The sequence below is a fragment of the Notamacropus eugenii genome, chromosome 5, assembly GCF_028372415.1.
Source record: "Notamacropus eugenii isolate mMacEug1 chromosome 5, mMacEug1.pri_v2, whole genome shotgun sequence".
Lineage (NCBI taxonomy): Eukaryota > Metazoa > Chordata > Mammalia > Diprotodontia > Macropodidae > Notamacropus > Notamacropus eugenii.
Window position 1 is genome coordinate 179,479,548 of NC_092876.1, and position 26,283 is coordinate 179,505,830.

Sequence of the window (26,283 nt, forward strand, 5' to 3'; positions counted from 1 at the left end):
TTACATTAGTACAAGATCACACTTTAGTCCGACACACATTTGCATAAATACTTGAAAGGGATCTCTCTCCTCCAGGCAGATGCTTTGAGAACATCTGGCCACCCACTTTCCCTCATTACTTGTAGTCTTTCAGGCAATGGAGTTTAATATGGAGAATATCATTGTCATCTTTTTAAAGACAGCTCAAGGGACACATTTAATGTCCCTTATTCTGAACGAGCTTTGCTTTCCCTTTCCTTTCCACTATTTCTTTCCCCACTTTGAGGTAGATTATCTATTGGGGAAACCAAACAGATAGCACTTTGTTCTTCCTCCTTGAACATTTATAGTCTGATATAGTCCTTTGAAAACAGGTTGACACCAAGTTTATACTTAGGTCAGTAAGTGCATTTTTGCCTTTAAACCTATACCCTCTATTTGAACCCAAGCAAGGTCCACTCAACAGCCTTTATGATCTGTCCCTTTTCCCTCCTCCCCCTTTTCATTTTTGTAGTCCCCAGGGGGCCTTGGCAACAGGAGGCCAGGGTGGGATGCATTGCCCCAACTAACGTTGTCATCATAGGTGGCTGCCCTTGTCTATTCCCCAGTATCATGTCCATGAGCATGAGGATCATAGACCTTTACTGGGTCACAGGGGGCAGGGTCGGTTCCCACAGGGCTTGGTGTCCTCTGGCTTCAGAGCTTTGTTGCAGGTAGATGAAGCTTGGCCAGAGGGATCCCTACACTCCACTGTCCGCCTCTGCCAGCCAGACCCACAGGTGCTGGAACATTCAGTCCAGTCCCCCAGGACCCACTGCACATTTAGCAGGGGCTGGATGATGTTGGTGGTTGTCTTTTCTTTTCCTTTTGGTTTGAAGGCTACGTTCTTGGGAATAAAGAAGGTGTACTTGACTTTTGGGGGAAAGACCTCACTGGAAACAGTCAGGAGCTGGACAGTCAAGGGCTCTGGCAACGGTCTGAAGCTCTGGAGCCGTTCGAGGGTAGCGATGGAGCCGCTGTACTTCAAGATGGTCCCCTTCAGGAGGATGTCCTGCTCCATGGCTGAGATGGCCAGGTCTCCATTGAGCAGGTACCGCCCGCTGGCAGTCTTCAAGGCCAGGTAGTTGCCGTCATTCCGAACTCCCCCATGACTTCGCTGTTTCACATCAATGTTGGTGGCCCCAGCTGGAATGGTGACTATGTCATTGTATCCATACCTACAGGGAGAGAGGGACACTTAAGGGCAGTGGCCAGAGAACCCAGGCTGTGATTGTGGCCCAGGAATTAGAATGCTTGTGACTGCTGGAAAAACATTTTCTTTCATACGGGGTTGGACATGAGTGAAGAAAGCAAGGTATTTAGAAATGGCTCAAAAAGTCCTTAAGAAATCGACTCTGGGGGCAGACAGGAATACTTGCCATTCCATTTTTAAAGTTTTTGCTTAATCTGGCAATTATGTTCTGAATGGTTTTAGATATGTCTATCTCTAGATAGCCCAGAGAGTAGGAAAGCAAGCCCAAAGGGTTTTAAGAAGCATATTGATGCTGCCAAACCTGTCACCTCTCAGTTTAAATGAACTCTCAAATAAATTCAGTTCAGTGCGTTGGTATTAAGCTTTGTTTGGCCGCCTCAGCACATAGAACTCAAACCCACATGGAAAAATCAGTTCCAGAGAATCATTCCAGAACCCTGTGAAGATGGAAATCTCATTCCACCTCCGGATCAATCTGCTACTAGAGTTGGGTAGTGTCCACTTGGCTAATATTGTTCCAGGACAGGAACTAGTGAGATAACACTTTCTTATGAGGAAGCCTGGCTAGCATGTCAGGAGGTAGGTGTTTCTTGGGTGACATGATAACCTCCTGAGAATGTGGAAAAAAATGTTGAGGTTGGTTGGATTAGGGCTGAACCTTTATTACTTTTCTCTTCCTTTCCTCCTCTGGGAAAGAGAGGAAGTATGGAGAAAGGAGGATGAGAACTATTCCAATTCTCTGTCTTTTTAGCCTGGGGAGAGATGTTGGGGTGGGAGCAAGAAGAATTGCTTAATCTAGGGCCCTATGTTCCTTTGGTCCATATGACTAAGGACTAAAAAAAATCATATAGCAGGATTTAAAATCATTGCCAGGGAAAGCAAAAAATCCTTTGCTTCAGCTTTCAATTCCCTTTGGACTTAGAAATACGAGGAAACTCTTGAGCATGTTTGTCTCAGGCAGGTTGTGTTCTTTTAATGTAGTGAAATGGGAGAACAATATGGAATGGAGTGGGAGCATGTGTAAATTTGCTAAGCAGGGTATCTTCAAATGCTTCTCAAAGACTCATTCATTGAGGACAATGAAAGAAATGTTCATGTGGCACCAATTTGCCAAAGTCTACTGATTTTTTTAATGGTGTTTTATTTTTTCCAATTACTTGTAACGACAATTTTTAACATTTTTAAAATTTGGAGTTCCACGTTTTCTAGTGATTATCTTATCAGGCCCTGAGTCAATGTGGCATGTGGAGGGTATGACATACATCTCAAATATTGAGGACCAGCCTTTGTAGCATCAAGCTACCTGGCACAATGATAACTCTTAACCCTTCAAAATGTAAAATGAAAAGAAAAATGGACCTGGGACCTCCCAAGAGAGTTGTGTTTGAATCTTGGTTCTGTCATTATTTAGCAAGGTGAGCTTGGGTGTGTTACTTAGTCTTTCTTTGTTTTATTTTCCTCATCTGAAAATTGGGCACAGTTTTCTGTGAAGTCTACATCACAGAATTATTTTGAGAGTCAAATGAGACTATAGAAATGAACACAGAAGCATTGTATTAAGCATTATACAAATGGGAGGTATTTCTATATGTGAGTAAAGTGCTTAGATTTCTTATGAGAGAACCAAAAAGAAGTATCTTTTGTGTTTTGATGAAACTAACGGCCTCAAGCAGAAAGAATAGAACTCCCTATGCCAAGGATGGGACCACCTTGGAATACTTGGAAAAGCCCTGAGATTGCTAGGCCACTAGGGAGGAGCATCCAGGGACTCAGGCCATTGCTATTCCCGTCTTCTTAGAAGCACAAAAAGAAAAGAAAAGAAAAATCTGGGTCATTCTAGGGAAATTTATTTCAGAGGGAGATTTCAGAGGAAGTCCTGTCCTGCCTATGACCTAATTTCTCCACCTGGCCACTGATCCTAGGCATAAGGGTTTGGAGAGACTCACTTGGAGTGGTTGAGTGAGCCTGAGATCTTCCTGCATGAAGAGCCACTGCCCCCACACACACCACATTTGTCCAGTTTCCGAGGGGAATCTACCACGTGATCGCAGCCAGCCTTGACACACTGGCCATGGACACAGATAGAGAGAGTCTCTGGCCCGCACAGGGTTCCATCGATCACCTATAGTGGGGAGAGGTAAAGAAAAGCAGAATTCCTAGTAAGTCCAAGGGAGGCCAATTTAAGCATGGGGAAGTGAGTTCACTTTCCTTCTGAATTCTGAGGCTGAGGAATCTTACTTTGGTTTCGAATACTTTGAAATCACTCTTTCCTCGAGCTCTGCAGAACAGCTTGCAGCGGTCCCGGGGAGACACCCCTGCATACTTGGGGACCCACTGAAGGAGATTTCCATTATCGTCAGTGAAGTTGTAGGCATTGTATTTCTCACACTGCTGCTCTCTGAAACTCTTTCCTAAAAAAGCAAGAGGAAGGGGTTTGGGTGCTAAAGAGGATGTGGAATTCTGGGAAATTTTAGGAAGGACAAAAAATGTTGAGGCTATCTGACCACTTAGGACACTACAACTAGGATTCAAACTTTGGGTTGGGGACAGATGAGCAGACCTCTGAAATCTCTTATCTCTATAATTCTATAAATTAGAAGAGAGCACCCCCCCTCCCCCACCGCCATCACACCCAGGACTCAGTTGCAAGGGTACTCAACACATTCTTATTTATTAACAGCTTTGGGAAGATCTTCATTATTTTCATTTTACAGATGAAGTAGATGCAAGGTTCAAATCTCACCTCTCATGACCTCTTATGACTTGTGTGATCTTGGTCAAGTCAACCTTTCTGGGTATCAATTTTTACATCCGTAAAACAGGGGGAAGGTACATTGCACTAGTTGGATTCTAAGGTTCATTTTAACTCTAAATCTACGATGCTTTTAATCTTAAGGAATAGGAAACCATTTGATAAATTTAAGAGTATACCACAATCCAAGGAGCTTCTCCCAGAACAGAAGGTAGTTCTAGTTTCTGTCCTCTATACAGTCACTGCTAATCTGCTCTTATGGCTCCAACTAGCACCTCTGTGCCAACAATTCTTCAAACTGTATCTTTAGTCCCAATCCCTTCTTCAACTCCAATATTTCCAACTATATATAGGACATCTTCATTTGGATTGTATATTGGACTTTGGATTCGAGATACTTACATCATAGACCTATGATTCTGAATCATGTGGTTCTGAATAAATGATTTCTTTGGAACTCTTTTGTTGTTTCTATTAAATAAGGGCATTGTACTGGATGACTTCTAAGATTCCTTTCCATTCTAACATTGTATGATGGTTCTGGTGCAATGGAAAGAGGGCTGACACCTTGAGAAAAAGACCTGAATTCAAATTCCACCTCTGATCCTATCTTTGTGATCTTGGGCAAATCATTCATCTTCCCTGGAACTCAGTTTCCTCAACTGTAAAATTAAGGAGTTGGACCAGGTGGCTTCTTAAGTTCCTTCCAACTCAACGTGTCCAAAACTAATATGCTCCTCTTCCCAAAGTCCCCATTTCTATTCACAGAACTACTATTTTTCCAGTTTCCAGGGCTGAAAATCTTGAGCTATCTTTGCCTTTTTTCTCTCATTTATCCCTCTCATTCCATCTGTTGAGAAATGGTGTGGCATAATGATAGAGTGTTGGCTTTTGAAGCAGGAACAACTGAGTGTAAGTTCTGTCTCTGACACATGTACAAATGTCACTGTAGGAAATTCACTTTCAGTCCCCCAGGCAACCCTTTAAGACCATAAGTTACAGATGACTTGATGGAGGAATTTTCAGCACTAGGAATTCTTCATGCAGATGAAATCACAAGGGTGGACCTTCTCTCTCCCCACCAAAAATAAAAGGTCATCTAACTTTATCGCATATCTTGAATTTGCCTCTTTTCTACTGCCTATGTGCAGGCCTTATCACCATATACCTGAATAATTATAATAGTCTCCTAGCTGGCCCTTCTTGTCCCTACTCTGTCCTTCCTTCAATCCATCTTGTATATGATTGCCTGACTAACCTTCCTAAAATACTGCTTTCATTATGTCATTCCCAGGTAGATAAGGACAATGGTTCCTTATTGTCTGCCACCTCCTTTCCAAAGTCCTTGTTATAAAAAACCCTCTATAATAGAGCCTTGAGACTTCAAACTGTACTCTCCTCTGCCTGAGTTGATGTCTTTAATGTATTCCATGCTCATTCCCACCTCCATGTCTACTTCCATGCAGTCTCTCTCACCTGGAATACCTTTCCTTACCTCTCTACCTGTCAAAACGGTACCCATTTGTCTAGGCTCATTTCAAGTCCAATGTGCAGAACACAATGGTAGGAACTGAGGGATGCAAAAAGATTAAACATTACGTGGTGCTTGTCCTTATGAAGTTCATAAAATGCTTAATAAATGCTTGCTGACTGAAGGACTTGCAATCTTGTGTATTATGGGATTAAAAGACTTTAACAAAAATTCCTCAGTCATGAAATGTGGAAACGTGATACAAATGAATGCATATACTACAAAATGATTCGGGATAATGGTTTAACAGGGGCACAAAATAAATGCTATGTCAGGTCTGAGGTGGGGAGACATCTTTACTGACTGGGGGCATCATAGAAAAGATGGCTTCCTTTCACATAGACCTTTGTCTATTCCTGCCTGCGTGATGGTCTTTCCCTGAACACTAACTGCCTTTAGAATCTATACCATACAGTTTGATAATTCCTTATTCATCATGTATGTTGTGTCTTCTTTCTCCTACTGGAGAAAAGCAGGGAGCATGTCCTGAATTTTTCTTCTCTATCCCCCATAATACCTAGTATAATACCAGGCACATAATATATCCTCAATAAATACTTGTTGATTGAGATGACAGCAGAACTATTCATCGGACCTGCTCCTCAGGCTACTTTCCACTCTATATATATTTTTTCCTGTATAACATTGGGCACATTCCACATAATAGGCTAGGCAAATCTCCACCATGCCAGGCCACTGGTCAGAGTTTCTAAGAGTAAAGGTCACTACAAACTCTCCTCCCTCTTACAAAAATGTAAAACAATGCAGCAGCAAATGACTTATTTCCTCTGGAGACAGACTCTTTTAACCCTTAGTACTCAGGTAAATCACTCTTAAAGTTCGGTCTATCTTTTCATGCCTAGTAAGTAATATTTTTAAGAAATCAAGAGGGAGGAGAATATCGCTGTGGGAAGAGAGCTGATATTCCCTGTCTCTCTCCTCCCCCATGCTATTGTCCTTTAGTACTGTTGTCCCATTCCAGTATGCTTCTGTGCCTTTTTTTCTAGCAGGTACCAAGGATAGGAATGTGGCCAGGAGAAGTAGAATTGCCATTTCTTCCCTGAAAGGCTCAGTCAGGCCCATGCTATGGACTCAAGGGAAGATGGTCAACTATTCTCAGACAGAATGTGAGTGACAGTCAGCCTCCGAAATCCTTCCTTTGCCCTGTCCTGAGTGTTGGCTGGTTAGATGTTGAGGCTTTGGCTCAAAACCCTCTGTGGAAAGTCCTTCCAAACATACAGAGGGGGATTTGGCAGCCACAGGATGGGTTACTATCCTAGTCACTCCATAAGAACAGCTGGGGTTTGGAGTGACCTTGTTGTCTGGGCAGCTTTGCAATGCCTTATGTCCTCTCCCCCTCACCCCTTTGTTAGATTTTTTTCAGGGCAATGTCTGATCCTTAGAAATTGGGTTTCCTGGGTTCCCTGCAGCCTGTTACCATGCATGGTACCTTGTTATATCACTGCTATCAGGACAAAGAATCCTTTCATCTCAGGCACAGAACTCCATTCCTAGAGACCTGCTTCCATTGTGTTCCTGGTGATATGTAGCAGCAGCAGCAGCCGCCGCCCCTACTAGGACCATTGCCTGTAAACAATCAATTACCTTCAGGTGGACATTCCTCAGTGTGGCAGGACTGATACTTGGCTCTCTGGCCCACGCAGTATCGGCCTCCATTCCTTGGCTCAGGGTCCTTGCAGTCTCGGTAGGAGAATTGCACTCCTCCTCCACACGTTCGGGAACACTCTCCCCATGATCCCCATGGTCCCCAGCCTCCATCCACGACAGGCTGCAACATAGGATATTTTAGTGAGTCTGGTACAGAGGTAAGAGACTTGAATTCTCTGCATTAGGTCATATACCTAGTATGGGCATGAGATCTCCTGAGTCTCAGCCTAGTTACTTGAGAAGTTTTACATCTAAGCTACCAGTCTCTAGTGGAAAGATCACCTTGATGAATATTCTAGGAAGTGTTAATGGGAGGAATGGTGCATTTACACTTGTGTGTATGTAAAAGGACGAGTCTTAATACAGTGTGAACTCTGTTGGAGGCTGCTGGCCTGGACTTCATACATGACAAGCCAAACAAATATCCATGAGGCCAAGGCACTGGTAAGAATTTCCAGGGATTCTTTTAAGGTACAAAGTTCAACCCTCACAAAAAATTGCGTAGGAGAATGTCTCTGGGATTGGTGGGGGCAAGGAAGTAGATAAGTCTCCAAAATGGAGAGTAAAAGTAGGCTTAGGACATTATATGAAATGGCTTGACTAAATAGACTGGTAAAGGATGGAGCCAAAGACTCTCTATAGAGCTGTACCCTTCTGGGTTTTCCTAGACTACTATTAGAGCAGTGTCTTGAAGCAGGATGTACAACTAACTGGGTGCTGAATGATGAAAGGGACCAGCCCAGTGAACTCCCCATAGGACTCTGAATGAAAAAGAATAATCACACACCAGACATCTGTATACCGCTTTGAGGTTCACAGACTTTTATATGTTTGGTGGCCTAAAAGTCTTCTTGCAATCTGGAGCTATTAGACCTTTGGACTACCCTGTATTCTCTTACTGAATTCTTTACAACAGCCCTGTAAAACAGGCACTAGAGGCATTATCATTCTTACTTGGCAAATGAGGAAAATGATGATCTAGGAGTTTACTGACTTGCCCAAGGTCACATAGCTAGCTAGGAAGTGCCACATCAGGGCTTCGAAGTCAAGTCTCTTGTGTTTGATTCCAATGTTTTTGTTTTTTCTTTCTCTCTTATGTCACAGCTGCCTCCCAAATATAAGAAACCTCATCACCCTAAGGTAGAAGAAACTGTTTAGGGAACAAAGAAATGAAAAGCCTCATTAGCACTGGGGAAAAACATTTCCTTTTAAGTTTGTGTAATCCTGGGGACCCGTTTTCTCAAATCCCTCAGGAAGGTTTAGAAAGTCTTTTTTCTTCTTTACATAGCTCTGTTCTCCTTCCTTTCCACTTCAGTTATGTGACTTCCTCAGTGATGCAAGCAACAGCCATTTATGTCTAGATTTAATGCTTCTGTTCTAACTGCAGGATGCCTGTTTTAAACTATAAGGACTTAGCAGGTAGCGATCACATTGGTGTGATTATCTCAGTATTGTGTACATGTTATCAGATGTTGGAGGGCAATGGAGGAGTGTGGTATACTGGAAAGAGTTGGTCTTAGTGGTACAAGAGTTGGTTTCAAGTCCTGCCTGCCTCTTTTACTTATTAACTTAGTGAGTATGGGTAAGTCTCTAGACTTCCCGTAGAGGCAGCTAGGTGACTGGAACCCAAGATTTGGACTCAGAAAGACCTGAGAATCAAATCAGAAATAAGCTGCATGACTGAGCAAATTACTTAGCCTTTGTTTCCTTATCTCTAAAGATGAGGATCAGAGTAGTACCTCCCTCACAGGACTGCTGTGAAACTCAAATGAGGTAACATGTGCAAAGTACTTTGCAAATCTTAAAAGTGCTATATAAATTTTAGCTATTACTTTTAGACCTCAGGGGGTAGCTACGTGGTGCAGTGGATTGAAGATTCATCTTCCTGAGTTCAAAGTTGGCCTCAGACACTTACTAGACCTATTTGTCTCAGTTTCCTCATCTGTAAAATGAGCTGGAGAAGGAAATGGCAAACCACTCCAGTATCCTGGCCAAGAAAACCTCCAATAGGGTCATGAAGAGTCAGACATGATTGAAAACAACTGAACAAGAGCGATCAGACCTTATTCTGAGCCTTGGTTTTTCTCATCTGAAAAATGGGGATAAGAATATTTGTACTCTCTATCTCACCCTTTGCAAGTCCTAAGAGACTGTGTGAATGTGGGTCATGATGTGCTAGAAATGTCTGCAGGTCCACCTTCTTTTACCAGTGTGATCCCGAGTAGCCTCATTACTCACCTTCGGCCTGGTCACTTCCTCTTCAGGCAGACAGCTACCATCCCAACACAGATGGCCATCTCTGCAGGGCGTTCCATCAGCCCAGGGCAGGCTGCCATTCTTGGTGTGGCAGAGGGGCTCAGCAGCGTCTGTACGGCACCAGAGCTGGGCACAGATGTCCTGGTCTGAGGTATTGGGACAATGACGGAAGCCTGGTCCAAAGATCTGCTGGCATTGCCGGTCTAGATGATAGAGGGCTTCACGGCCTGGGAGGCTGGAAGGTAGGGGGATAGCCGCAGTTGGGGCATCTAGTAGGCAGTGGCCTAGTTGGAAGAGAAAGGAGTAGGCCTTCAATAAAGTCAAATTCAGATTCCTAACTAGGGGCTTCCTGACTTCTTTATTACCAATAATGTACTCCTCCTCCTCTACAATTCAATTAACACCAATTCTTGATCATCTGCATGCGTATTATCTACTTTTTTGGATCAGCAGTAAAGTCACATTTTGAGTTGACTTCCTTCTTCCACTTGCGGCACCATTCTCAGTCATGCCTTGCCTCCCCCAGTCCCTATCCCCTCCCAACTAGTCATTGTACACCTATGTTAATATTTAATCTTCTTTAAATTTCAAAAGGCAAGGTTTTTTTTTTCCCACTGATGCTGATCTCAAACCCTTTTATACCCTATTTAACACATGGTGTCGTTGAGGGACCCAAAAACCAAACCTAACCCAACAAATCCTCAAACCCATCATCTAGTGACCAGCCTTCTGGTGATCTAGGCCAACCTTCAACTTCCCCTATGGGGCAAATTCTAAGTGTTGCTAGCTCAGAAGAGAGATAGTCTAAGTGATGCCTACCATGTCCTCCATCCAGGAACTCCGTGATGTATTTGGCACTACAAGGAGACCAGGGCACTGTTTTGTTCAGGTGGACAAAGAGAGGAGCCATCATATGGTGCTTGCCCATAGGCCCAAACAGTCGCTCACAGGTTTTGGAGTCATCATGAGGCATACTAAGGACATGTCCTAGGGAAGAAGACACATCACATTATTAACAAGCCAGTCTCTCAACCTCCATCCCTCTATCCCTGATCTGCACACATCATTCCACCTGACCTTAGGGTATTCCCTCATCATCTTAAGGCAAGCCCTTCAAAGGAGCTATCAGGCTCAGTGGAAAGTTTGTTCATCAGTTCTTATTTCCTCCTTGGAAGTTCTTACTACTCTAGACTGGGAACTCCTTGAGGGCAGGAACTACTTTATGCCTTTCTTTGCGTCTCCAGGGTTTAGCAGTGTCTTGAACATAGTAGGTATTTCATAAATTCTACTTCACTATTTAACTGACTGACTTATTATTACAGTGGAAGCTGTGTTGTGGTCAAATTCATCCCTTCTTTTCCCATCTCTTACAATATTTTCTGGCAGTATCGTGGTCCCAGAATATTTTTTCCTACTCAAGTTGACAGTGGATCCTGAGATACTATCTACTTCAGAATGCCTTCTGGGATTAATTAGAAGAGTAGCATTGATTTCCCACTTCTACTCACTTTATTCTGTCTTAAAAATACATCTCTTTATTCATCACCCTGAAAAAAGCCCTCACAATTTTACTTGTATGTAATGTTAAAAATTTCACTTATTTGGTTACATACATACCTGTTTATATGCGTGTTGTCCTACTCATTACAATGGAAACTCTTTGATGCCAGAGATGTCTTTGCATTTTATTTATATCCCCAGAGCAATAAATGCTTGATGATTGATCGCTATCAATCTATAGTTTTCAGGGGATGGTTGCTTTTCAAAAAAAATTTTTTTTGACTTAAATATATATTATACCACTTCAAAAACATTTTTTAAACTATGTCAAATCAGAAATAGAAATGTTGATTCTTTTGGAAAACATGTCTTCTAAAATAATACTGGTCATCACCAAATTATTAAATCCAATTGTCTTTTCACAAGTTATGGTATATTTGAAAAAGCTTGATGGAGGAAATTTATTTACAGGATTGTTAGGTTTGACCCATTGGAAGAGATCACATAGAATGTTGATCATACAAAATTGTTGACCGTAGCCTGAGTCATCTGTCTTTTTTTTTATCTGTCTTTTTAAATTTTATCTATTTTCAGTGTTGTACAATCACTACCATATAACTTAGTTTATAATTTTCCCCCTCCCTCCCCTCTCCCTTTCCCCATCAAAAAAAATTTTTTTAAGAGCTAGAAAGGACCTTAAAAATTACCTAGGTGCTGGGTGTGGTGGTGAATACCTACGATACCTGTTACTGGGATTCAAACCCAGGTCTCATCCTTTTTACTGACTCTTTCTACTAGAATGGACTGCCTTTCTAGCTATATGCACATCCATTTGCATTTGTCCAAATTAATCTTTTGGTCTTACACCAGGAGTTCTTAACCTGGAGTCAGTGAATTTTACACACACACACACACACACACACACACACACACACACACACACACACACACATTCCTGTAACAATATTTAAATATAAATGGTTTCCTTTGCAGTATTGTTCAGTCATTCATGACCTCATTTAGGATTTTCTTGGCAAAGATACCAGAGTACTTTGCTATTTGCTTCTCTAGCTCATTTTACAGATGAGGACACTGAGGCAAACAGGGTTAAATGACTTGGCCAGGGTCACACAACTTAGTACTGTCTGAAGCCAGATTTGAAGTCAGGAAGATGGGTCTTCCTGACTCCAGACCTGGCACTCTAGCCACTGTGCCACTTAGCTGCCCCTCAGTTTCTTTTGTAATCCTATTATTTTATGCTATACATTTAAGAACATTCTTAAATGTCCAGAAGGGACCCAGAAGGGGTCCATAAATCTTCAGCAAACTTCCAAAGGGACCTGTGACACTAAAAAAGTTTAAGAACCTCTGTCTTAGACTGAAGCCCTCAAGTGATCTGTGTTCCTTCAGCACATCCCCTGGATTCTGACAAGGCCCACCATAGAGCCATATGAAAATATGTGCTCCGAGTTCTCTGATGATGACCGTCTGGTTGAGACTGATGAGGAGGCCTGTGATTTCTCAGTACATGGGATAGCAGACATAGACCCAGAAACCTCCTCTATTCCTATGGTCACCACTTCTCTACAATAAATCCTCACCTAATTCATGAGCCAGAGTGTAGGCTGCCTGAAGTCCCTCGTCTTCTATCACAGAACAGCTTTTTTCAGGGTCACATATGGTTCCAATGTCGGCCACACCTAGGGTGTCACAGCTCTGTTGTCCACAGAAATCCTGCTTGGCGGGAAGACAGTTTGTAAGGAAGACAGTCTCAGAGCGGCAACCAGAAGAATATTGACCCCCCCCCTCCACTCTCCTTAGGGCTCAGCTAACCCAGAGAATATTTTCACAGTGATCTGTAGAGCAATTTGTTTTTTCTAAACTGTTCTAATGGAAGCCAAAGGGTATCAGCAGCCCATGTTATTCTTAGATTTTCCTATGATAGAATCTGATACTTAGAGCTAGAAGGCACCTTAGAGGTCATTTAGTTCAAGCCCCTTATTTTACAGATGAGAAAACTAAGGCTCAGGGTCATTCATTTGCTGGTTAATGAGGGAGCCAAGATTAGAACCTACTTTATGGTATTTTCCCAATTATGCTCAGACTCCTGCTGTTTTCCCTTAGGGATTCATCAGTCATCAAGATGTGGAAGGATGATGGATTTCTGGATGATGTAAGAGATGACCCAGAGATTTCTACCCCTTTTCAAAGAAGCCCCGGGGGCCAGTATAAAGATAAACTCAGTTCTTTCTCAAAAGTGAAATTCTTGGTTTTCTTGATCACTTTAATTACAATGACTACTAAGGGAGGTCAGCTCCTCCTTTGGTAGCACCTCTGAACTGAAAAGGATGTAATTGATCATCTAGTCTGGTCTACACTTGAGCAAAATTCTTCTTTCCAATATACTCCACAGTGACCAAGCATCCTGTCCTTGGGTGGGCATGCATCTCCCTGTTTTATGACCTGTTTGATATTAATAATCAGAGGACTACTGAACAAAGTTATTTCAGTTGTTGTATTTCCATCTTTCAAAGAATCTTGTACCATTTTTAACATGTTCTGCCTAACATGACTAATCTAGCAAAGCTGTCAAAAAAAAAAAAGCAGAGCAGATGTTTCTCATGACCTGTTTTCTTCCTTTTTTGGGGTGTGAGTGTGGAGTGGTGGTGGTTTAGAGGCAATCAGGGTTAAGTGATTTGTCCAGTGTCATACAACTAGTAAGAGGCTGGATTTGAACTCAGGTCCTTCTGACTCCAGGGCCCGTGCTCTATATATTACACCACCTAGCTGTCCCCTCATGATGGTATCATCGTGGCTCTTTGTTTACTAGATATTTACTAACCACCCCTTTAATAATATGTTCTAAAATTTTGTCAGGAATTGAAGGCAAGCTCATTGTCCTATAGTCTATAGATTCTATTTCATTCTTTCTTTTTTTTTCTTTAAAAAAAATCGAGAAATTTGCTTTTATCCAATCCTGCTGTACCTATTCTATTTTCCACAATTTTTCAAAGATGTCTTACAGTGAATGCCAACAATTATATCTGCTGGTTCTTTCAGTGACTAAGGATGTAGTTTGCCTGGGCTTGGCAACATAAACTTACCTAGGACAGACAGGTGATCTCTTACTATCTCATCCTTTATTTTGAGTGTCATATATTCTTATTAGCCACTTTGTTCTGTCTTTTCATGGACTGATTTCTCCTGTAGATTTTTAAGTAATTGGATTCTGCCTATCCTTTCTCTGAGACCCCTGAAATCCGCATGAGTGACAGTGACCAATTTTCTCCTCTATCGCAAATGCCAAAAAAGAATGATCATTTCCTCATAAGATTCTCCCAATTTCTACCTCAGCAGCCAGGTCCTCTTTGTTGGTATGAATCAGGTTCAGTTCCTTTTTGGTTCCTCTACCTTCTGAAGGTTGAAATTATCATTGAGGTAAGCCAAGAAATTATTAGCTGTTTTCCTTTTTTTTTGGGTGGGGGTGAGGTGGTGTGGGGAAGAAGAGATAGAGAGGATGAGAGAGAAAGAATGACACAAAGGGAGAATGAGACAGAGACAGGGAGAGAACAAGACAGAGGTGGAGAGCAAATGAGACAGAGAGTTCCAGCAGATGTCTGCATAACTGAAGTCTTGTCACTTGAGATCTCTTTCCCTCTTTTTCTTCAGTTGGAAATGTTTTTTTTTCCTCCATCTGAATTCAGAGCATCTGTGGGCTAGGACATACCTTTACCTCTAAAGGTTATTTAAAAACCCCATTTGCCTTCAGGTGGGAATGCATTTAAACCACACTAGACATAGCCTCTCCTGATTTTCAAGATCCCTCACTGACCAGTGCCTGTGTTTGACAGCCATGTCTAGCAGAAATTCTTTTTTATAGCTACTTAAAGTCCACAAACTGCCATTTACTCTCCTTTACAGTGAAGTACTTGAGTGGACAGCCAGTCACTAACCTAGGAATAAGAACGGATCTTTCTTTTCCAAATACCCTACACTGAGGTGTCTTCCCTGACTCATGAGACTTCTGGCCTTCAGACTGGACCAGAAGGGAGACCTTTCCCTCACATGGGTAGATGTGCTGGGGCTCCCTTTTATCTGCTTTCCTCATGTTTTCCTTTGAGCCCCAGAGCTTCCTGAAGCTAGGACCACAGACCTGTCTGGTGAGCAGAATGGCAGTGTCATAGTGTTCAGGGTGGCGGTCACTGGTGGGATTGAAACGTTGTTGCCAGCTGCAGAAATTACGAAGAGTGAGTCCTCCGTTGTCTGACACTTCTGGACCCCACTTCTCATCTTCCACCACCAGCACCTTGACCACGACAAGGTTGATGGAGTTCTTCAGGCTGGGGTGTTTGTAGATCCGAGCTGCCACTGACATTAGCGTCAGAATGTGATTCTGCCAGGAGGAAAGGACACCAGGAGAAATAGAAGGTTAAATGACATAAAATTTGCAAAAAGCTTTACCTCAGTTGATTGTCAAATAATTCCATGAGGCGGCAGATAGAGGTGATGTGAACTGTCCAGGGTCATACAGCTAGTAAGTGTCTGAGGCAGAATCTGTATCTGGGTCTTCCTGACTCCAAGTCCAGTGTTCTGTCCAGTAGGCCATATTTCCTCTAGACTAACTTGACTTGTCATTTTAAAATAAATTTTGATTACTGTTTTTTCACTAGTGTATTCATTCTTTCACCTTTCCCTAACCAAAGAGTCACCACTTATGACAAAGAGGAGGGAAAAGTCAAATCAACAAAACTAACCAACACATCTAAAAGTCTGATGTTATATGGAATATTTCACAACTACGTTTCCGTATAAGAGGCAGTGTCTTTCATATTTCTTCCTTCTTTGGAGCTAAGCTTGTCAACTCTTCTAATGCCTTCCCACGGTGTAGGCATTTTCTTAGAAAAAAGCAACTTAACCCTATATCCAAGGTAAGTAGAGGCTCTTCCCTTCCCCCCACCCTCCCCCCCAAATTTGCCTGATGGTCTATGGAGTAACCTGTACTTTTCAGGAAAGAGGGAGTGACATTGAGCTACTGACATTGGAGACTGCCTGCCTGCTGGTCTGGTGTTGTGAGCTTCTGTGTGTGCAGCTTTGAGGATCTTCTCAGGCCTTAAAAGAAATGAGTGTCTAATAAGAATGAAGCAGTTCAGGATCACACCTGTTTTCAGTTCCTCCCAAGGAAGGCTGAAGGCACAGAGATCATAGTCTGGCCACGGTCCTGTTCTCAAATTGCCAATTGCTTCCATGCTAGATTCCAGGGGTTTGAGAACAAGCCAGATTCCCCAGTGTCTTTTCCTTTCTCAGGGTCTTTTTTTCAAGCTGGCCTTCTTGGACTAGTTGACAGATGGAGAGGGGAAGGGACATAGTGACAGTCCAGAGCTGACTGGAGAACAAGGACCCTGGCTCCCTGTCTTCCAGCCTGGTAAGCATCCTGAATCCTTTGGGGCATGTAATCCTATCTCTCTTCTCCTCTGCGATCAGGAAAGTGGGAGGGTTGTGAGGACTGTGGAGGAAAACCCGGAAAGGGACATTCCACAGGCTAAAGCCATGTGTGGGAGTTCCAGATGAATCCCATTATTTGTGAATGGGATTTGTCCGTGCACCTCTTGGGCCGCGAGCCAAGAATTTGGACAGCCCCACAGACGAGGGGTTGGGAGGTTACTTAGCATGTCAAGCACTCCAGCAATGTTTAGGCTGATGTAAACATCTTATCAGCAATGCTAGAACTTGGCACTGGCTCTTGGAGTCAGATTCATGAGAAAAAAGGCAATTATTATGCAACCCTAGGCCAAGGGCTCAGGGCAGTAGCTATCAGGGGCTCATTCCCAGACCAAGTCCTCTTTTGAGAGTGTGTTCAGAGGGACAAAAAGAACCACTTGTCTTCTGGAGAAGGGAGGCAGGAGGTCTGACACAGCAAAAACAACTCCCTGGGGTTTCTTTGCAGTTTTACAAAGTTGATTATTCCCAAATGATTACCCTTTTCTGGACCTCAGTTTCCAAAGTTCTGAATTCAAATTTGGCTGCAAACACTTATTAGCTGTGTGACCCTGGGCAGGTTACCTAACCTCTCTTTGTCTCAGTTTCCTCAACTGTAAAATGGGAATAATAATAGCACCGACTTCCCAGGGTTGTTATGACATAATAATTGTAAATTGCTTAGCCTAGTGCCTGGCACAGAATAAGCACTATATAAGTGTTAGCTATTATTATTATCATCTGTCAAGTAGCGATGATGACTTCTTTCATAGGAGTTGCAAGGATGAAGGAAGTAGCAGATGGCAATTGTTTAGTGCTAGTCACAGTGGTTGAGCACATGATATTAAAGGCTTCAAGATATAAGAATAATCTCTGCTTGCCCTCCCTGCCCCCCACAAAAACCACACAAGCCTGAAAGTCAAGCACTAGTTTTCATTGAAGAAAATATTTATTGTCCAGTTCTTTCAGTCATGTCTAACCCTTCATGATCTGGGGTTTGGGGTTTTCTTGACAAAGATACTGGAGTAGTTTGCCATTTCCTTTTTCAGTGCATTTTATAGATGAGGAAACTGAGGCAAACAGGGTTAAGTGACTTGCCCAGGGTCACAGCTAATAAGTGTCTGAGGCCAGATTTGAACTCAAGAGGATGAGTTTTCCTGACTCCAGGTCTGGAATTCTATTTACTGCACCACCTAGCTGTCTTGAAGAAAATATAGATGGCTTCTTCAGAGGACAGAACAGGAGGGAATGGTATTTAGTTCCAATAGGAAGGACTGAGTCTAGACTCTGGGAAGAGTTTCCTATCAATAAAAGTCTTAAGATATTTGAACACAAGGGAAGCCCTTAGAATTGCAAGTTTATCTTGAGGTGGGAGATTGGACTATGGAATAAAAACTCAAATTTATATATCAAATTACAAAGTACTTTCCTCAGAACAACCCTAAGAAGTAAGTAGTATAAAGGGTTTTTTTTTTTTTTTCCCCCTAAGACCTGTAGTTTCATCAGTATGGGAGCTACTGGTGAGGAAACTCCCTCTACTGGGGCATATTTACAACTGTTCTTCGATGAGTCTTAAGGTATCCAGTATATTTCAGTAGGAGGACTTGAACCCAGGTCATCTTTATTCCAAGGCCATGCCTGTACAGACTATCAGTGTAAACTTTATCATTCCCATTTTACAGGTCAGAAAACTGAGGCTCAGAAAGCTTGACTTACTCATAGCTGTAAAGTTAGTTAGTAAGAGAGATAGGACTTGAAGACAAATCTGGCTCCAAGTTCAGATGCTTTCCACTATCACATGCTTCCTTATAAAAACATGTCTTAAGGTCTCTACCAATTTCTTGCAATTGCCAGAGATCATCTGTCCACACCTGTTAAAATGGAAAGCCTGAAGCTTAATTCTCTTTGTTGAACCTCCTTTCATTCCCCATCATTTGTACCTTAGCTCTTTCTTAGCTTTGATGGATACTTAAACTATCCTCATGGTGAGAGGCTTTTGGAAGGAAAAATTAAGAAGGCACAGAACTGAGGTAGCTTAGTAGAGGTAGGGGGACCTCTGAGTTCCTGCTAATTCCTTGGGTCTGGGACCATGCTCAACTTAGAAAGCCACCCTCGGTAGGTAGTTTCAGCAACTGGCCAAGCAAAAGGTCAACTTCACTTGCTCTACCATCTGGTGTCTATTTATACTCACCCCACCTACAGAATAAGTACATGCTGCTGAGGAATGAGCAAACTCCTTCCTCCCTGGGCTGGTCTGGGCCCCAGTAGAGTCCACAGCAGGTGGAGAAGAAGAGATGGAAGGAGCTTGGGTGGGTGGAATGAGACATCAATGTCTGGACCAACTCTAGGAAATCTGCCTCTGTGCCTTGACCCTTGCACCCAAGTGGCATCCATGACTGCAGATTCTCAGAGTTGGAAAAGACTTTAGAGAACATGTAATCACAACCTGAACCTTATCAAGAATCCCTTTTGTATAGCACCCCTGACAAGTGGTCCTTCTGTGTCCCTTGAAGACCTTCAGTGGGAGGAGGGGGAGCCTCACTACCTTCTAAGAAAGGCAGCCCATTCTACTTTTAGATACTTCTTAAGTTTTTTTCTTAAATTGAGCATAAAGTCAGACCAAATCTCTTGAAAGCCCACCACCAGACAGTGCTTACAGGTGTCACAGGTACCTTTGATGGATTGAATTAGATTGTAGTCCCATGAGACACTTTATGGAATGGTTTGGCATCTAGATAGGTCTCCTCATTTGGTGTCCCCAAACTCTGGGAATGACCTTGATCAGGGGTGGGGAACCTGTGGCCTTGAGGCCAGATATGACCTTCTAGGTCCTTGGGTGTGGCCTTTTGACTGAGTCCAAGTTTTACAGAACAAAACCTTTTATAAAGGGGGTTTGTTCTGTGAAGTTTGGATTCAGTCAAAGGACTGCACTTGAGGACCTAGAGGGTCACATGTGGCCACGAGGTGGCAGATTCCTCACCTCTGACCTTGACCTTCTAGTGGACTACCTTGGACATGACCTATCCTTTGAGTCCTTTAGTTGCCAGAAAGGAAATCTAACAGAGTCAAGTAACAACCAAAAGTAAATGGTGAACAGGAACCCTTGATGCTCTGCTTCTTCCTACTGGATTTCCCCATGGGTCTAAGACAGGTCACAAAGAAGAAACTTTTTGTGCTTCAGCCCCAGACTCCTCCTTTCCCTGAGATTGATCTCCTAGCACCTGAAAGAATTCTGAAGGATAGGGAGGCAGGAGGACAGGACAAAGAATAGAGTGATGAAAAGAACAGAGAAGGCCCAGAAAGAACTGCTCTCATCTTTTCTCACGAGTCCAAAGGTTTTCACACCCTTGAGATACCCTTAGCCAGAACAAAGGGAAACCACCTCTCCAAAGCAGAATAACAATAATATCTAGCATTCATATAGCCTTTTAAGTTTTGCAGAGCACTTTATATGTGTCACCTCATTTGACATCTCATGACAATCCTCTGAGATAGGTGCTCATTTTACAAATGAGGAATCTGAGGCAGAAATCAGTTAACTTGCCCAGTGTCACATAGCTAGTATGTGTCTGAGGCAGGAAGTAGATTAAACACCAGAGGATTACTCTCAAACATATCACCTTCTCCCTTCCATATCACACATCTGTGCTAGGAAAAAAAATACAAGTTACTCCATAGATCATGGCACATATCCCCTCCTTTCTGGTGGGAATCCTACTTGAACCATCTGAGATGGCAAAGTTCAAAAAAGAATAGCTAATCATCTATGAGTTTGTGCCTTTTAAATAGACTTACTTCACATATGAGCTGTCCCATCAGTACCCAGAGAGGGCAGCCACCTCTCCGAAGCAACAGCACCTGTCTGAAATCCAAAGCTGTCTTCCTCTTGCTGTTTATATCTATGACAATGGCTCTGTCTGGCACAATGAAGGGGAAAGAATATTGGGCTTGGGGTCCAGAAGCAGATCTGATACTCACGACTACATAGCTAGTAAATCATTTAAGCTCTCAGCCTCAGTTTTTTTATTTGTAAAATGGGGACAACAAAGCTTACACAATCTTAGGTTGCCTTGAGGAAAAGCAGTTTTTAAATTGAGTCACTATGTAGTCTATCCCTTCATTTAAGACAGGGCTGCTTTCAAACCATCATAGGCAAATATCTCTAAAGGAAGAGATCATCTGACCTCCTTCTATTGCTGGTTCTTACTATCCAGAAGTTCTTCCTGATATCTGGCCACAGGTCATTCTATTGTAATTTAAGACTATTTTCTATGGAATTCATTTGTTTTCTTTAGCTGAAAGAAGCTTTTGCTTGTTTCTCACTTTTTAGCTATGGGAACTTAGGAAAGTTATTTCACCTGTAGAAGTCTCATTTTTTTATCTGTAAAATAGGTATAGTATTTGTACTACCTACTTCACAGGCTTGTTGTAAGGAAGGGGCCTTATAAACTCTAGAGTGCTATGGAAATGTAAACTATTATTATAATTGAGAGTGTGATGGTAGGCATGTATGTGTAGGGGGAGTGGGAGGTGGAGGTGGAAAGACCAGAACACTAGGTATTAAGATACTTTCCTTGGGAAAGTTCCTTTATCTTTTGACAGTGCTGATTTGAACAACTATACATGACAGTATAGGATAGGGTGTAGAAAAGAATAGTAGGAAGAATGTAGTTTATAATCTTAACCTTTTTTCGTGTTGTGGTCCTCGTTGATAGTCTGTGGACCCTTTCTCAGAATGATGCATAAAATAAAACATGCAGGGTCACAGAAGGAACCAGTTATATTGAAACAAAGTTTTTGTATTACATATGCATGTACATGTATGTGCATACATGTGCATGCATGTGTGTATATACACATGCACGTATACATACATATATGTCTATAAGTTCATGGACCCCAGTTTAAGAACTCCTATTTTAAAGGCTATCTTACCTTCTCCTAGGTTGGCTTAGATTGTCATAAAGGGGTCTTGTGAGGTAGTCTTTTGGCATTTTTTCCCCTAGAGGATAAGCAGGATGTGGAAAGGAGGCATTAGTGACCTGCTCCTAGAAACAGTCTTGTGGTGGTTAGGCATCAAGAGATTAGCTCAGTCTGCTCTGGAGAAGTTTTCCGACCCCTTGCCTGAGGACTCCAAAAGGACAGACAAGAGGATTCAGAAGACCAGCCTTACTGAAGATACAATGACAAGCTGGACTCTCACCTAGGGGTTCCCATGCTGAAAGACTTGGGGGGGACCAATCAATCTGCTACCCCGTTCTTTCCTGCTCCAGTTTCATCTGGGGTTACAATTAGCAGGAGCCGGATGCAGCTACAGTTAATTGAATCTTCTGAGGTGGTCCCCTCCCTTTCAGAAAGCCCCTTTGTTAGAGCCCCTTAACTCTGAAATCAGATAAGAAGGTGGGAGGCAGGGGGCCCCTTTTGTCAAAGGATTAAGTGAACTCAATTGCCTGGGTTCTGGAAAACTTCATAGGCGCCTGACAGTGAGACCTGCCCAGGGCAAGTTTAATTCCTCCCTCCCTTCCTCCCTCATCCTTGAGGGTAACTGCTTTTCAGGGTAGGGTAGAGGAGCAAAGCAGTGGCTTATATGAACTTCCCATGAGGGTAAAAGTCTGGACATGGGCTTTTTGAACTGCTAGCTTTAACTGTCCATTCTCATAAGAGATGAGATCATATTCAGATAAGTAGAGGGCCAATGAAACCTGTACTCCCCCCTTGTCATTTATTGAGATGCCCATTTCCCCTAGGTCAGGGACATGAGATTCTGAAGGCAGGATTGTTCCCAGAAGTAAAATGGAAAATTGGAATAAACAGTGGAAGATTAAGGCTAGAACTCAGGTCTCCCAATTCATAGTCCTGTGTTTTTTATGTTCTGCTACTCAATCTCTCATTAATGGAAGAAGTCTTTGGGAAACTGCTTGAAGAGGTATATTATGCTATATTATATTTTTTCAAGTACCTATATGGAAAGGAGGTGTCCTGGCCCCAGGAATGACCCTGTGGCCAAAGCTACATGGGGCTCTATGAATCTGCTCTCTTCTTTGTTCTGCTTTCCTAGCTGTGTTTTCATTTATTCTTCCAGAGTGCCCTGGGAGGGGTGGAGAGGAGGGAAAAGGCACTGAGCAGAACACAGCTTGTCTGTTGTGTTCTGCACATCATCAGCTTGGTTCTGTAGCATCTCCACAGCCAGGGAGGACGTCAGACGAAAGAGGCCAGTGGGCGGTCATGGGAACAGCTGTGCCTCAGTCCCTGCTCTCCCCTCCCACCCCCAGCTTCACCAAAGTGGTGACACTGGAGGAGATACTCTGTGATATAATGAGATCAAGGTGGAGACAGAGGGGCTAGTGAATCTGAGAAGTTTTTTCTCCTTTTAGAATTAACTTCAGAAATAGTCCCAGAAATGGACAGACTGACCCAAAGAGAGGAGAAAAGTTTTCTCAGGTGGCATTAATGCTTTTTCTGGTAAGTTTCCCTATGCCACCGGGTATGTGTGCTCAGATGAGTGTGTCCAAAAATGCCTGCGCATAATGTGGGTGATGGAGATAGAGACTGAGAAAATGTCTGTATACAGATGTGCTGAGACCTTAAAGTGTTAGGTCACCCAAGCCATGATCACAAAGAACTGAAATGCTATTGGCAGGCATAGCCAGTGAGAGACAGCTAACATGCCAGATACTATAGCCTTTTCCTTTGACTTTTTGCAGTGGGCTTGAATATAAGGGATCCACGGGTATTAATACTAGCCTAGGGAGAAGAGACTATGGGAAAGGAACTAAGTTTCACCTCTTCTTTACCCAAACCTCTCATCCACTGTTGCCAAAATGAATTTTCTTCAGCCTAGGAAAAACAAGGGCTAAGTCAGTTCAATCCACTTGCTTGAAAGCATTTGGAACTTATGGGCTAGAAACCAAAGCTTGTCTGTTTCTGGACAGCTGTAATGCCCAGTGATGAGAGGTATCTGTTAAAAAAAAGAGTCTTGAAGCTTCAGTTTGGCTATAAAGAACCCTAGATTAGATCTGCTTTTCCTCTTTTCTCCCTCTCATTTTCCACAGGGTTTCTTTCCCCCTCCCCCTTCTCTTTATCATTATCATTTTGATATATAAGCCAGAAACCAGCCTTGGGGGTGGGTGGGGAAAAATGTGTTTAGTGTGAATCTTTCAAGCTCTCTTACTGGTAGTGCTCCCAGGGCAGAAGTACCTAATATGAGGGAGGGAAAGCAGCAGTCCCCTTAAGCATATTTCCATATTTCTGGTATCTACTCTCCGGAGCCTTCTTTCTGTGGGAATTAGAGGAAGGAGGTAGATTGACTGAGCAAGCCGGTACTTGCCTCTGATTCCATGACCAATGTGGAAAATGTAAGCAACATAGACCCAAACCCAACCCATGTAGATAGACTGTCTGGGTGAGGTAGAGCTGCCTACCTGTGCTCCAGAAGAAACCAGTACCAAGGGAGAGAGCAAGTTTGAGTGGCTGAGGTTTAGCTAGGGTTTTTGTGGTAATCAGAAGTATCCCCTAATACTCCATATGACAATCAGACTTGAATGAATTTCATAGTGACAAGAGGGAGTGGGAAGGTGGGGTGAGGAAGTGGAAGGTAAGCCTATTTCCTTTCCCATGGCTGCTTCCCCTTAGGCTGTCATTAGTACCCTTGGTCTCTTAGCTTCATGCCAACTCTGAAGGGCACAGAATGAGGTTCCTGGGAGTCTGGATTGATTGGCAACCCATGGACACCCTTCGTTTGGAACTGATTTCTCCAGGCTCAGTGCTCCAAGGGACCTAGATCCAGAAGGCAGATCAGTTTCGCCCTTCCTGGCACAGGTCCTGGTTCTATTTTTCCCTGGGAGCAGGGAGAAGATAGCTCCCTCCTGTCTCTGGCAGCCTCTCTACCAACTTGGGTCCTCTATACCTTGGAGGAGGTGGTGAGTCTTGGGGAAAACAGATACATCTTGCATTGTCAGTTTGGCTACAAGTGGTTTGGGTACAATTTACTTACTTCTATGGCTACTTCCAGACCCCCACTTGAAGCTGGCTGTGTCTATGATCTGAGATCAGCAAAGACACACAAAGTACAAGGCTTTAGAAAGATGGGCTCATGCTACATACATACGTTCATAACACACACAGACACATACAGACCATCCAAAGAGTTAACACTCAACCACTTTTCTTCCCTCCCTTTTCCACTGAAGCTCTAGTTTCCAGAGTGGAGTTTCCCACTCTGCCAGGCACACAGTCCCCAGGCAGAAGTCCCATTCTCCTCCCATCTCTTGTTGGTTGTGGGCACAACCCAGTTTTGTTGGGGCTATGATCCAGGTTGGCAAATATGTTCTATACCACCCCTCCACCCCCATCAAATTCGGCTGAGCAGATAGAAGATTTGGGTCACCTACTCTTCTCCGAGGTCCCCCATCCCCCCCCCCCCCCATGCCCTTTTCTTTAATTGCAATCTGAGTTCTAATGTTGAGAAGCTATAGCTCTTTACTCTTTAACTTCTTTCCCTTGGGTTCCTTTAGTTTGTTTGGGACAAATTAGGAAGTAGGGATGCCCTTCCAAGATGTTCCCGGTTAATTTGCATGGGGAGGAGATATTGAGAGAAGCCTAGGAGGGGAATTCACCCACACACGCAACTTTGCCAGGTTCTTCCAGGATTCCAGAATGAGTGGTATGAGGAACAAGAAAAGTTATTTTCTCAGGAACTTTCTAAGTAAAACCGGTGATGAAATTAATGAAGTGAGATATAGTCCAGGTGGGAAAGAGAAGACAGGAAGAGTTAACACTTTCCTGATTAAAGGAGAGATGGAGAGAGAGAAGTGTCTAGAAGATTAAAAATAAATGAAGGAGTAGCTAGAGGCAAGTCGAAGGTTCTTCCCGAGGGAAGAGTGAAAGGAGGTGAGGTTGTTTGGAGCTGCAGGCTGAAGCAGTGAGGGGAGGCGTTACGAGCCTCTGGTTAAGGACAAAAAAGAGCGCTCCTACCTTCAGGTCGGATCCATAGAAGCTGGCCATCGAGGCGTCCGCCACCAGCAGCGTCTCCACGTATCGAGCCTCGGACACAAAGCGCTTGGTCCTGCTGGTGGCCCCCAGGGGCGGCGGGGACTCGCTGGCTCCTTCCTCTTCCTCCTCTTCATCCTCTTCCTCCTCGTCTCGCGGGTCTCCCTCCTGTGTCTCTTCCTCGGGTCCCAGCCGTAGAGGGCCTCTCTCGGGGGAGCCCGGCTTCAGGAGGCCATCACGCTCCTCCCGCCCCCCGCGGAGCACTCTGTGTGGCTGGGTCAGGGGGTCCCCCGCACCGGCCGGGCCAGAGGGCTGCACTGTGAACTCTTCGCCGTCCAGCAGGAAGGAGCCGCTCAGACCTCCGCACAGGCTGACGGCCACCAGCGAGTCGGGCTGCCCATTGACTGTGCCCGAGTAAAAGCAGCTCCGCAGCCCCTCCTCGCCTCGGACCGGCCCCCCCGCCCCGCCCAGGTGCTCGATCTTGAACTCTGGAGCCAGGAAGCTGGCGTCCGGAGTCAGGCGCAGGAGGAAAGCCCTCCCGAAGGCAAACAGGTGGAGAGCAATCTCCCCCTCACTGCCCGGCAACCTCGTGGGCACCACCAGCTCCTGGGCCTCCTCCCCCGGACTGGGCAGGGCCAGGGCGCTCCAGAACAGCAGCGGCAGCAGCAGCAGCGGCGGCGGCGGCGGGGACCACGGCCAGGGGGAGGCGGCAGGGCCCCGGGGCAGGGCTGGGAAGGACGAGGGCATGGGTGACTTCGGGGTGCGACTGGCACAGGAAGAGAGAAGCCGGGCCAGGGCAGTGGGGCAGGTGCTGGGAGCAGCTATAGGACGGACCTGAAAGATCTGTCACCTCAGAAGAACCCCAGTCAACCGGGTGAAATC

At 43.9% G+C, this 26,283-nt stretch overlaps 1 protein-coding gene across 1 annotated transcript; it reads right to left on the minus strand.

Moving 5' to 3' along the window:
• On the minus strand, positions 1–26,283 carry ADAMTS8 (ADAM metallopeptidase with thrombospondin type 1 motif 8). The gene is made up of 9 exons (XM_072611611.1): positions 25,387–26,283; positions 15,092–15,331; positions 12,540–12,672; positions 10,258–10,425; positions 9,421–9,722; positions 7,120–7,303; positions 3,470–3,642; positions 3,178–3,353; positions 1–1,196 (listed from the first exon to the last, which is right to left on the minus strand). Exons 1-9 carry the CDS (start codon positions 26,146–26,148, stop codon positions 629–631), a joined length of 2,706 nt encoding a protein of 901 aa, XP_072467712.1. The 5' UTR covers positions 26,149–26,283; the 3' UTR covers positions 1–628.